The 13,194-nt window shown below is 39.6% G+C and overlaps 2 protein-coding genes across 4 annotated transcripts in view; one reads left to right on the top strand and one right to left on the bottom strand.

The window, feature by feature from the left end:
• Window positions 1–732, top strand: part of LOC124116777 (bifunctional purine biosynthesis protein ATIC-like) — a 37,245-nt gene extending 36,513 nt beyond the window's left edge. Inside the window, exon 19 of one of the 2 annotated variants that reach the window (XM_046478280.2) lies at window positions 259–732. In XM_046478280.2, the coding sequence (XP_046334236.2) occupies window positions 259–378 (120 nt within the window). In that variant the 3' untranslated portion in view covers window positions 379–732. The remainder of the gene's footprint in view (window positions 1–258) is intronic. The other variant, XM_046478281.2, reaches the window with a different exon arrangement.
• Window positions 733–3,499: 2,767 nt separating this feature from the next.
• LOC124116775 (ATP synthase subunit C lysine N-methyltransferase-like) lies at window positions 3,500–8,197 on the bottom strand. Of its 2 annotated transcripts, none has more exons than XM_048382426.1 (4): window positions 7,809–8,197; window positions 6,881–7,018; window positions 6,398–6,448; window positions 3,500–3,873 (listed from the first exon to the last, which is right to left on the bottom strand). In XM_048382426.1, the coding sequence occupies exons 1-4, from the start codon at window positions 8,070–8,072 to the stop codon at window positions 3,691–3,693; spliced, it is 636 nt and encodes a 211-aa protein (XP_048238383.1). In that variant the 5' UTR covers window positions 8,073–8,197; the 3' UTR covers window positions 3,500–3,690. The 2 variants fall into 2 exon arrangements, with proteins under 2 accessions (XP_048238383.1, XP_048238384.1); XM_048382427.1 differs by lacking the exon at window positions 3,500–3,873 and adding an exon at window positions 4,145–5,671 and having other exon boundaries at window positions 7,809–8,195.
• Between the last annotated feature and the right edge of the window lie 4,997 nt (window positions 8,198–13,194).

Raw genomic sequence — 13,194 nt, forward strand, 5'->3', positions numbered from 1 at the left:
TAAAACGTGAATAATGTGGTCAGGTGGTCAGACTCGGTGACTTTGTTGATGCATGTCATCGTATCCCAATAGCGTGAATTGATGGTCATGATGTCAATCACTGGATTGCCTGGTCCAGAGACGATTATTTACCAACCACCATCATATAGCTTGAATATTGCTGAGTGTGGCGTCAAACAACAAACAAACTTGTATAGTAGCCGTCATTTTGACAATGTTTCTACTTGTTGATTTCTAGCCCTGAATTCCTTTTTTCAGAGTGGCGTGGAGTACATTGCCTCTCCCGCCGGGTCCACCAATGACCCTGCCATCATCCAAGCTTGTGATGACCACAACATCACCCTGGCCCACACAAACCTTCGTCTCTTCCACCATTAGCGCTGACTCGGCATGAACATCCGGCTGGGATAGTGAGTCCTTCTTTGGGAGATGGTGCTGCCAGTTTTGTCCAAGAGGTCCAGATCTGTCTCGTTAATCCAAAATATATTCTGTGTATTCATTCCGCAGAAATGGTGTCTGTTTTCACATTCCGAGTTGTCATGATTTAAATGAAGCGGTGTATTTTATGACAGCTGTTACTGTGCTTGGCTTTTTGCAGACTACAGGTTACATGTTATTATCCCCCGCCACGAAGTGGAAGGGGGATATAGGAATGGGTGCTGTCCGTCCGTCCGTCACATTTCGTTTCCAGAGCAGATCTTGAAAACCATACTATATTTCTTCATCAAACTTAGCACATAGATAGGTCTAGTGGTGAACTGGTGCCTTTTGATAGTTTGGGACTTTTAGAAAAATTAAATTTTGAGTTTCCATGGCAACGACTTTGATTTAGACTGAAAATGGCGGTAGTCCTCGTTTCTGGAGCAGATCTTGACAACCGTACCATATTTCTTCATCAAACTTGGCACATAGATGGATCTAGTGGTGAACTAGTGCCTTTTGATAGTTTGGGATTTAAAAAAAAATTTTTTGAGTTTCCATGGCAACGACTTTGATTTAGACTGAAAATGGCAGTAGTCCTCGTTTCTGGAGCTGATCTTGAAAACCCTACCACATTTCTTCACCAAACTTGGCACATAGATAGGTCTAGTGGTTAACTGGTGTCTTTTGATAGTTTGGGATTTAAAAAACAACAACGTTTTTCGAGTTTCAATGGCAACCAAACTTGGCACATAATGTCATCTCACAGTATTGAATACATTTCCTTTTCTTGTTGGTAAGTTCTGGATTGCTTGAGTGTATGTTCCTCCAAAAGTGTCATGGACACAGTTGTTGCATTCACTGACTAACTTCATGCAGAAACACAACTCATTACAAATACAACAGTGTAACTGATCTTAAACCTACTCAACTGTATAAACACTATATATTCTTGTCAACCATACTCTGTACTTCACTTGCTTGATAACGGTGTTACAACCTACAATGAAACCATCGCTCCTAATTGTAATAAAGAAGTTGTTCGTCCATATGTCTCATCCTTACTCATTACAAATACAGTTACATATTCTATCATAATCTGCAGATGGCAAAACAACACCAGCAATAACCTTTTTAGTGCAGCAATTAGGCCATTACTAAAAGGCACAGTGAACATAGTTCACAGGAGCTAATGCATTGCATACAACCGGACATGTAATATTGGTGGGGGATATGAGTATTTCATGCTTGTTCAATTTAATTCAGCACCCATGGTGGTGTTCCGGGGATGCCTTGTGCTAGGGTCCTCCACTGGCATGTGAGTATTTCATGCTTGTTCTGTTAGTTACCAAAGTCATTTGACAGGATTCATATGAGCATATAGAATCAAATGTTGTTGTTTTAAAGATTTGAGATCATGACGAAACATTTTGTCAATTCACCTCTGTGACAGGAATAATCACATGTTGCTGCCAATGTGTTACAGTATTCCAATGTGTTACAGTATTTGTTGCAATGTTCTATGTTCTTGAGATTATTTTATGTTTGTTTCTTGATGTGGATATCATGTCAGAATTGTGCATGTTGTGAGCTTCAGTGCTTATGCAACTTTGAAATAACAGGCATAAGTATACAGACTGTTATCCATACATGTACTTGATTTCAATAAAAATAAAATATTTGTATATAGATGTTTGTTACTTCATTATCCAGTAGAGAATCGTCCAGTGTATTGCATCTCCAATACATTTGCACCCGGTATACATGTATAAGATAAATGGTAACCTCCCAAAACCCCTACATCCCATTTCCCCTACAGCTTAAGACAACAAAGTTCACGGTCCATGGCACTGCTAATCCCTAGTCTGTTACCTATTTCATACAATGGAACAACCCAAGAAACTCGAATAGATTGAGATAAATATTTAATTACGATTACGATATTATTCAAAATTCATAATACATTATAATAAAATGTTCATTTTTCAAAATTCATAATACATTATAATAAAATGTTCATTTTTCAAAATTCATAATACATTATAACAAAATGTTCATTTTTCATCTCAACTGTAAATCGTCTCATCTCAGTTTCTCAGCGTAATAATTGTTTCTTCCTGTTGTTATTTTTGTAATTTCTAAAAATTGTCTTCTCATCATACAGGCATCTTTCATCACACTTACATTAATTCTTTTTTTTTTAAACTTTCCTTTAAGTCCCCTAATCCCCTATAGCTCTACCCCTTTCATTTCTACTACCTCTACTCCAGACCTTAATCTCTCCTTTAGGTGAGTTCATAATGCCAGACAGGTAAATGCCGCGTGTTGTTTTAACTAATTGTAGGGGAACTGGGTTGTAGGGGAAATGGGTTGTAGGGGTTTGGGGAGATAACCAGATAAATATCTGAAGACCAAAATACTAGTAGCATCTTTTTTCTCTCCTTGTCAGTATATCTATCACAAATTTGCATTCAATATTGTGGCATCATACAAGTGAGTCCTCTCGGAATTTAATCAACAGAAGAATGTTACAACTGTTTTAGCTGACAAAAAATTCAATGTTTTTACTGTAAACCTCACAGAAGCCATATTCTCTATGTATATACCAGTAATTCTACTGGGGATGGGGGCGCATTCATATTGAGTTGCATTCTTGGCTAGGGGCCAGCAGTCGCATTGATTTGGAGACATTTATTTCAAGATTTACAGTACTGAGACATGGGGAGGGAAGACTACACACATTTCCAGGTGTATTTGTGACGGTACGCAACACAAGCCGGGTACTGGCGATATGGCCACGTGTTTCAATCATGAAGATCAAGGTGATGTGACTGGAAGACTGTTTGGTGTTGTCATTCGAACTGGACTCGAACAGAGTACTGGTTGCAAATTGGTCTTGGGAATATATCATAATAGAACGGAGATATAGCACACTGTTTAATCATGGGTAGTCATTGGTTCAAGCCACAGCTTATTTGGGACTAGTTGCTCTTAAAAATATCTAGATTTTGATAGATTGGTCAAGGGGTGCACATAGGAGCAAGGCACATTATAATGTTAAACATGATAAGACGAGAAGTGTATGAAGATGTATTTATTTACATTCTCTTGGCATACGAAAGAAAGATTATTGCTATCATGGCTATTTTCATTTGTCATTTCTATGACAAACCAAAAGGCTAACAATTCACAAGATCTCCTTTGTCAGGTGTCCACGCACAGCAGTGTGGAAGTCACCAGACACAGGAACATCACTCTTGAACACAATGTTTATCTTGGAGTGTCGTCAAGGCTTGACTTAAGGAACTGGATTTTACTTGCACCAGGTGCATGTTGACATGAAAAACCTAGATGCACCTGACAAAACCAGATTGCACCCTGGTCCCATTCATTTATCAAAGTTGAAACATAGGCTTGTCTGCTGCCAGTGTCACATAAATTTATGAGGAGTTGCTGTAAAACATAAATGGAAGCACCCACAGTTTCATGTCAAACCCATGAAAGCATGGAAAATTTCACACAACACAGACTATTGATGTAGTACGACAGATATACCTTAGAGGTATTGAATGTGTTCCAAGATCGTCGTGTGGAAAAATAATAATGCAGACACAATTGTTTTTACATGCACTTAGTGCATGTTGACAATAAAATTAGGTCATGTTTTCCAATAATGGTTGCTCTAGTGCATGTTTTATATACATGTACCTAAATCAAGCCCTGATCATGACTGACCGATTTATTAATTCATCACAAATTCACTGAAGATATAATAAGTATAATAATCAACATTTGCCGAGGAACACACATTTTTTATCCCTAACAGATGTTGAGTAGTATAGTTTTCCCGTGAAGAAAACAATCGTCTGAATCTGATTTCATAGTACAGTTAAAAATAAATCCAAACTTGTAGATAGCAATGACATATTTTCAGCTAGTCCCATGGAACAGATAACCAGCACAAATAAAGTATCAGGATACGTATTGTATCATGAGGTAGGTGTATCGGGCCGCCATTAGTAGAGTGGTCAGAGAGATCTTAGTGCTTGTACATCCACACTGCATCCACACCCCTCGTAGATGCTGTACGTGTAGTCAGACAGGTCCTAGTGATTGTGCATCCACACTGCATCCACACCCCTCGTAGATGCTGTACGTGTAGTCAGACAGGTCCTAGTGATTGTGCATCCACACTGCATCCACACCCCTCGTAGATGCTGTACGTGTAGTCGGACAGGTCCTAGTGATTGTACGTCCACACTGCATCACACCCCTTGTAGATGCTGTACGTGTAGTCAGACAGGTCCTAGTGATTGTGCATCCACACCCCTCGTAGATGCTGTACGTGTAGTCGGACAGGTCCTAGTGATTGTACATCCACACTGCATCCACACCCCTTGTAGATGCTGTACGTGTAGTCGGACAGGTCCTAGTGCTAGTACATCCACACTGTATCCACACCCCTCGTAGATGCTGTACGTGTAGTCAGACAGGTCCTAGTGATTGTGCATCCACACTGCATCCACACCCCTCGTAGATGCTGTACGTGTGGTCAGACAGGTCCAAGTGCTTGTACATACACACTGTATCCACACCCCTCGTAGATGCTGTATGTGTAGTCAGACAGGTCCTAGTGCTAGTACATCCACACTGTATCCACACTGTATCCACACCCCTCGTAGATGCTGTATGTGTAGTCAGACAGGTCCTAGTGCTAGTACATCCACACTGTATCCACACCCCTCGTAGATGCTGTACGTGTAGTCAGACAGGTCCTAGTGCTTGTACATCCACACTGTATCCACTACCCTCGTAGATGCTGTACGTGTGGTCAGACAGGTCCTAGTGCTAGTACATCCACACTGTATCCACACCCCTCGTAGATGCTGTACGTGTAGTCGGACAGGTCCTAGTGCTTGTACATCCACACTGTATCCACACCCCTCGTAGATGCTGTATGTGTAGTCAGACAGGTCCTAGTGATTGTGCATCCACACTGTATCCACACCCCTAGTAGATGCTGTACGTGTGGTCGGACAGGTCCTAGTGCTAGTACATCCACACTGTATCCACACCCCTCGTAGATGCTGTATGTGTGGTCGGACAGGTCCTAGTGCTTGTACATCCACACTGTATCCACACCTGTGCCCTGTGTTCTACTTGCCTCCCATGTGTGGAATGGAAACCGACACGCTACGATATGTCCATCTTTGCACAGATCCGTCTTTAGCTTCGCCTCTAGAGGGGGCATCTAGTAGGAAATACAGCAATTCTCTTGTTAATGTTTAAACCTGACCATCCAATAAGAATAAAGCTTTTGTTCATTAGGATCGTAAAACACATTTGTCATGTTTGAGCAACATTTACACATGTTAAATACATGACTGCAAGTCTAGAAAATTGCTGTGGTCAAACAGTTTACAAATAGGCCCCAGTTATGTTTGTTATTATTCACTGGTTTCAAATCAGCGGTAAAGCATATCACCAAACTGATTTTATAAAAAGTGACGATATGGGAACACATTGTGAATGATTTTATACAAACAGGTATGCAGTGGATCGAATGAAAATGTAAGGCTTTTTTAAAATGGACCCATGAAGATCCGGGGTAGAACAGGTCTTCAGCAACCCATGCTTGCCGTAAAAGATTACGATGCTTGTCGTAAGAGGCGGCTAACGGGATCAGGTGGTCAGGCTTGCTGACTTGGTTGATGCACATCATCGTATCCCAATTGCATGGATCGATGCTCATGACGTCAATCACTGGATAGTCCGTCCAGACTTGATTATTTACAGACCGCCGTCATATTGCTGAGTGTGGCATTAAACAACAAACAAACACTTAATCAGTAGAATGCTTGGGACATTTTCTAACACTGGGCCTCCAAAGTACTGTTCAATAGCGAGTTGGCTGCCTTGTCACTAGCAATGGAACAAAATGTCAACATATTTCGCAAGTAATGATATGCATTCTTACCATCTTCTCCACACCAAACACAACCACGTTGTTGTACTTGGACAGATCAGTCTGAAAAACAAAGCTGTGTTCATAAAAATATTGACTATATTAATACTAAATGAATATTAACAGGTAACCTTTCTGTAACATGCCGAATGTCAAACACCTTTTTATTTACAAAGTTTACAACTGCTGACTTAACCTATTCCATTAAGTTGTTTTCTTAGAATTCATTATTTATTACAAATATATGTTGATATGTATAACACCCCTGAGATATTAATGGAGAATTTTAGATTAGGTGTAACATTGCATTGCACATCCAAAAGCTAGAAATCTTGTTTTTCAGACAAGAGGAGTTTTCAACAAAACACTGCTAAAGGGCCAATAATGCTTCAGTTGGGACCATAAAGTTACTTCGTCTAAAATGAAAAACCTCAATTTAATAGAGTTTTTTTGTGAACAAGAGTTAACTGTGTTAGTTCTGTTTAGTCAGGCTACCTTCCAGAGGTCCTTCCTGAAGAAGTGTGCTGTGCCACTGACGCCATGCCTCCAGGCTGTCCATCGGGAATACAGAACCAGCCAGTAGTTGAGCTCAACTCCATAAGCATTGAAACCTTGCTTAGCTGCTTCGATCACCTGAAGACAACATACACCACAATGTCAGGAGGCAATAATATAGAATATATACCAACACACTATATGCATAATCAACTCAAAGGATAAGAAAACGGTTGTAGTTGAGCTCAACTCCATAAGCATTGAAACCTTGCTTAGCTGCTTCGATCACCTGAAGACCACATACACCACAATGTCAGGAGGCAATAATATAAAATATATACCAACATACTATATGCATAATCAACTCGAAGGATAAGAAAACGGTTTTAACAGTAAATATTCACAAGGAATGATGACCGTGTGACAACATGATGTTTTATCATCTCATGGCTAAATACACAACTTAATTTGACTTGAGTTAGCAGACAACCCTATTATGGTCACTTGAACCTCATTACATGCTGTCAACCGATTAGACAAGCTTCAGAATCAGTAAGCAATGGTAAGTCAGAATCCAGTAAAGTGCAACTCGCACTGTATGAGTCACCAAGCATATGTCATCCCATTTTATGTTCTGAGATAAAGTCATGGGCGGCACAGTGGTCTAATCTACCGCAATTTACTGCTCGGACTTGCGTCCCTAAGACGGGCCATGATGTGTTGAACGTTGGCCTAGTGTAACATGGCTACGAATCCTAAACTCGTCATTATATTGTCCCGGTTTGTCAGTCAGCGCGACGTTTCATCAGAGTGGGTAACATTAACAACCTACGCTATTCTCGACATGCCGTGATATCAAACCGGCATGAACCAAACCCACTCACTCAATCGAACGTTTACATAAACACTCTTGACTGACCCTACTTACTATTCTTCCGTCGCCGCTGCCTATATCAATTAGTGTGCCAGATCGTCCTTTCAAAACCGTAAAAACATTCTTGACTTGGTCTGTAGTTGCTGGGACAAAAGGTAAACACACCTTTCGTAATGCCGGTGTGAGAAATGGTGCCGCTACGGCATAAATGCCGACAAAACATGCACCAGAAATACCGAGTATCACCGCTCCTGTTCTTGTTAGAGTTCGTTTAGTTTTCGGTGACTGTTCTAAAGCATTTTCTATTACTTCTGACATCTAGATGCGATTATCTAAGGTGCTGTATTATTTGTAGTAATAACTGATATTCTATATGGAATAGAACTCAGATGATACTGTTATGGGCGCAGACATCTTTCTAAGGGAGGCCACTCTGAAATCTATGGCTATGTTAGTGGCCGCTAAAACTTGAACTATAAATTATAATTGAATTCATTTTGTTTGTAAGTAGAAAAAAAACTGTTATAGTTAGCATTTATACCTAACTGATCAGAAAGTTCGAAAGTTCCACGTCGCTTCTAACTTAATTCCCTCTACGAAAAATATTTTTTTAGGAAATAGAAACCTTAAAAGCCTGAGTTTGCATTAACTTTCAAGTTCATATTTCATTGTTTGGAAAGCTGAAATTACGGTGTCCTTTTTCGGCAATTAACTACCTTCTGTCAGAAACGAGAATATTAGTTTTTACGACATACATTCTCTGTGCTTATATGCTTTGATATATAAATGCAATTGCAGTATTGGTAATAAATAAATTACCTCTCATGTATATAACAGAAACGAAATTTCAGAACAAGTGTATGTCCTAAAGTGTGTGAATATATACTTTTAAAGCTTAAACTTAATTTTTTTAAATTTTATATCGCATGATATCAAATGTTTTATGTTCGCTTCAATCACTTTAAATTTATCTTTATATTTTGGGCGGGTGACCTTCAAATACTGGATAAAAACCGTCTATCTGCCATCTGTCTGTAGTTGTCATTAGTCAAAATAATGTATTTAAAATAAATATGTTTCTTCTTCGCACACGTTCTGTAATAACTGATGTGTTATATATGACGGTAGATGAACCGTTCAGAAACACATGATAGTAATAGTAATCAGATAAGGCTTATCTTGATTTTTAATGAATATGTTCATGATATTTATATTTTTTAAGCTCTGTACACACTTGGATCAACAACCACTTGAACTCCGGTTTTTTAAAGAAAAGTTCTGAAATAAAATCGTAATGAATATTAATGGACAGTATCGTCAATGATATAGGCTTTTCCCTTATATAAAACTCGGACTTCTATGCAGAAAATAAGACCTTCAGGGAAATTTCAAATTATCCTTCATTAACAAAATAACGTATTATGAATATTATAAACTATGTCATCATCATATGCACATACTGCAAACCGTCGAGAACCTGTTGGCTCGCTACAGCAATAAACTATACCTGCGTCCATGTCATCCAAGCTTTCACAAAATTAAGAGTTTGTTGTTTTTTTTAAAAGAGTTATGAGTTATACCAGTATTGTTGAAATTGTTTGCAGGGGCATTCAGATAGCGGCAGACAAAAACAGATAGTTGTGTCATTTCTACAACCACAAGCGCGATGCCGTTTATTCTGACACGACATTACAAATAGACATTCGTGACAACTCGTCCCATTCCGGGACAAGCCGAATCATTCGTGACCAACTCGTGTTATTCCGGAACAAGCCGAATGCATGTTACGGAAATATGCGAGTGGTGACGAATGTATAAATAGTCGAATTTTATATCAATCCGTTTTGATTGCCTTTGTTGCAGTATGCGATTTCTCATTGATATCAAACCTTTACGAAAAATAGAAGCTGTTATAATGAAAACGGCCAATTGACCGTACATTATGTCTTATATAGATTCGCGCCATAGCAAGATTACAGCAATACATTGCGAAATGTTTCGTTTAGAATTACTTGAATTGTCAGCCGATATCGAGATATTAAAATATACTGTTTTCTTGACAAGGGTAGGCTTATTTAGACAGTAGAACGAGATATCTTAAATTGACACTTAGATATGAGAAAATTTGTTACACATCAAATGTAAGGATGCAATTCGAATGTACTTTGCAGTAGTAGAACAGCAAAGGCGGATGTAGATCTGCCCCCCCCCCCCCCCCCCCCGTCTCTCTCTCTCTCTCTCTCTCTCTCTCAAAAACTGTCGTACGTCGTACACTTCATCATTTCATAGGACGAGACCAGAAAAACGAAACTAACGCCTTCGTAGATTTAGCTTTCCAGATTATGAAATTTAAAGGACATGTGCTCAAGTGGTTAGTGAGACCCGATGGAGAGTTTTCCATCTTTCCAAAACAGTGTAACTTACGAAGTTGGTAGCGGTGTTGAGCTTTAAAAGTTCCACCTTTCACAAATACGTTTTAATTTCATTTTGCCAACAACTAATGTTGTGCTTTGAAACATATGGTCATATGTGTTCCTTGTCATTTTGTCTGAATCGTTCGTAATATATCGAATATATGACAAGTCTACAATGGTTTTAACAAGTGATTGTATTGATCATAATTCCGAATATCATATTTTTTATGAACACGATTTCGAGTGGCGAAAGAATCTTTTCAAGTAAGATGGTCTGCAATGTACAAGCATATAAATATGTCTTATATCTTTACTAGCCCAAATATATTTGCTAATATCTGACCAATTTAATATAAGCTATTGGAATAGAGGTGTGGTATGTGAATCAAATCAGAAATATTCATGTATGCTATACTTTTACTATAGTACCATACTCGATATGATGGTAAAAGCAGAGGTATGATCCCCAGTATCTGAATGGATGGATGGATTGATGCATGATGGACGAATGGATGATGGATAGACAGATTGTTGTTTCGAATCCCAGTTCGCCCCGATTACGTATCTGGGCCTGTCAGCACCATACCCGTGCTCGGGTCTCTCTCTCTCTGTCTCTCTCTCTCTCTCTCTCTCTGTCTCTCTCTCTCTCTCTCTCTCTCTCTCTTTCTCTCGCACGCACGTACACATACTGACTGAATCGGGCAGTGTTGTCAAACAATATCAGCGCTAAGACTATTGTAAGTCTACGATCGCTTTGTGCAAATGGGCCCAGCTCTTGAGACATAGACCCTTGAAAGATGTATGGTGTATCATTGTTTAGGTAAGATCGAAGGCTACTGAACCAATATTTGTCCCAAACCATTAAACTTTGAACGTAGACCTCGCCGGTGTCAGGAAGTCACGCTACCTACATACGTATATATGTACTCCTCCAGGTGTTTATCACACACGTACACGTAGTCGTAAGGATGTAGCGTGGAAGTCGCTAATGTTGATGTTTGGAGGACAGTGTTCGTGAGAGGCTGTTTTACCTATACACACAAAATGTCAGACGCAAACTGAATAAGTCTGTTGTTATACACAGCCCCATTATCCAGCCATGACCTAGATTAGGTTGATCTGGTTATGTAGGGATTTCCATGATTAATGGATGTGTTTGCAAATCGACTGAACGTTAAAGTCGGATTCACATTCCATTACTCGAGACTCCGCTTTGAAATAACATAACATTTATCACGTTTGTAACATAATGCGTTTACATTATGTCTTTTTAGGCATTGATGTTTCACTATCTGTTTATGTATCCCGAAAGCGTCCGGGTTCTTCGCGTCAAATTAGTTGATAAACACATTGCTAGATAAATACACTCCTAGATAAAATATATCTTGTGGGAATTAATCGAGGCAGGAGTCGTCTTTACTCAAATTTACCCTGAAATTGTCAATTGTTTTATGTCCTTGTGAACAGTTTTCGTCAGATATGGCAAGTGTTACAATTGATCATAAAGATTAACTAGTATATACATGTCTTTCGATTGTCCTTAACTATATGCATTTGTATATTGATCAGTGAGTGAGTGAGTTGGGTTTAACGCCGCTTTTAACAGTATCCAGTTATATCGCGGCGTGTCAGCTTAATGTGGGAGGAAAACCCGAAGTGATGCAGGTCTCAGACGTTTATCACTTCGGTGAAACCCACGAGCACGGGTATGGTGCTGACAAACCTAGAAACATTATCGGGGCGAACTGGGATTCGAATTCACAATCATTGGTTTCTGGCGTGTCCAAGGGACGCAACTCTGCACAGCGAATCGCGGCGCCTTAGACGACAGGGCCACCCGTGCCTCCCATACATGTAACAAAATATCAAAGTCGAAAATGTCAACTGGTATCAATTGTTTACTGTCATCCGTTGAATAGCGATAGCATTTTCAGCAGGGGAGAATTGAATGTTGAATTCAGATGTTGTAGTTTAAGTAACTGTATTTATTTATTTGTTTGTTGTTTAACGCTTCACTCATCAATAGTTCAACTATGCGACTGCGGTCTGTAAATAATCGAGTCTGGACCAGACAATCCAGTGATGAGCATGAGCATCAATCCACTCATTTGGGATCGATGACATGCGTCAACCAAGTTAGCGAGCCTGACCACCCGATCCCGTTAGGTGCCTCTTGAGACAAGCACTGGTTGCTGAAGACCAATCCTAACCCGGTATCTTCACAGGTGTAAGAAACTGTGAGATACATAGAATCACGGTGTTATCAAATATCCCCACATGCAAACTTTAAGCTTAATAATATACAGTACGTATACTACTCAATAGAAGTTAAAGAACACCCGATTCTTTCATATTACTATAGTTAATCTGTCTGGGCATGTGAGATTAACTATAGTAATATGAAAGAGTTGGGCGTTCTTTAACTTCTTTTGAGAAGCATATATGTTTTCTATGATAAGATGGCCAGATATTATCAAGGTGTGAAAATGTGTAATCCTGCAGGTGTAAATGTATGACGGGCATGGACACGTGAATGAGTGGTTGAGTTGAGTGTAACGCCACTTTGAAATTATTTCAGTTCCATCAAGGCAAGTCCGCTTAATGTGAGACAAATAACACAGGTCATGGTGGTATAACACTTTGGTCAGAACCTCGAGCACGACTGCAGTGCTGAATGTTGTACCGAATCCGGAATTCGAATCAAGGATCATCGGATTCTGTCACGACCAAGGGAAGCAACTCTGCAAAACGAATAGCGTCACCCTGGAACCACTGGTCCCCACACCTGATGTATGTCCTGTAAACCGGCCATTGATGTTGATGTGTATGTAAACATCGTGTTTTCTTGGGCGCGGACCGCCACTTAAAGGAGGTCACCAGTGACGTGACCTGGGCGGACATACCCGATTACAAGAGAAAACTTGATCTCAAACTAATGTTACTCCCCAAACCATATCATCCTTCTACCATTTGTTTGACCAGCAAGGAAAATGTCCGATAAAGGATGGGCGTCAGTGTATATATAA

Source organism: Haliotis rufescens, unplaced genomic scaffold, assembly GCF_023055435.1.
Source record: "Haliotis rufescens isolate VD_foot unplaced genomic scaffold, xgHalRufe1.0.p SCAF_4, whole genome shotgun sequence".
NCBI classification, from domain to species: Eukaryota; Metazoa; Mollusca; class Gastropoda; order Lepetellida; family Haliotidae; genus Haliotis; species Haliotis rufescens.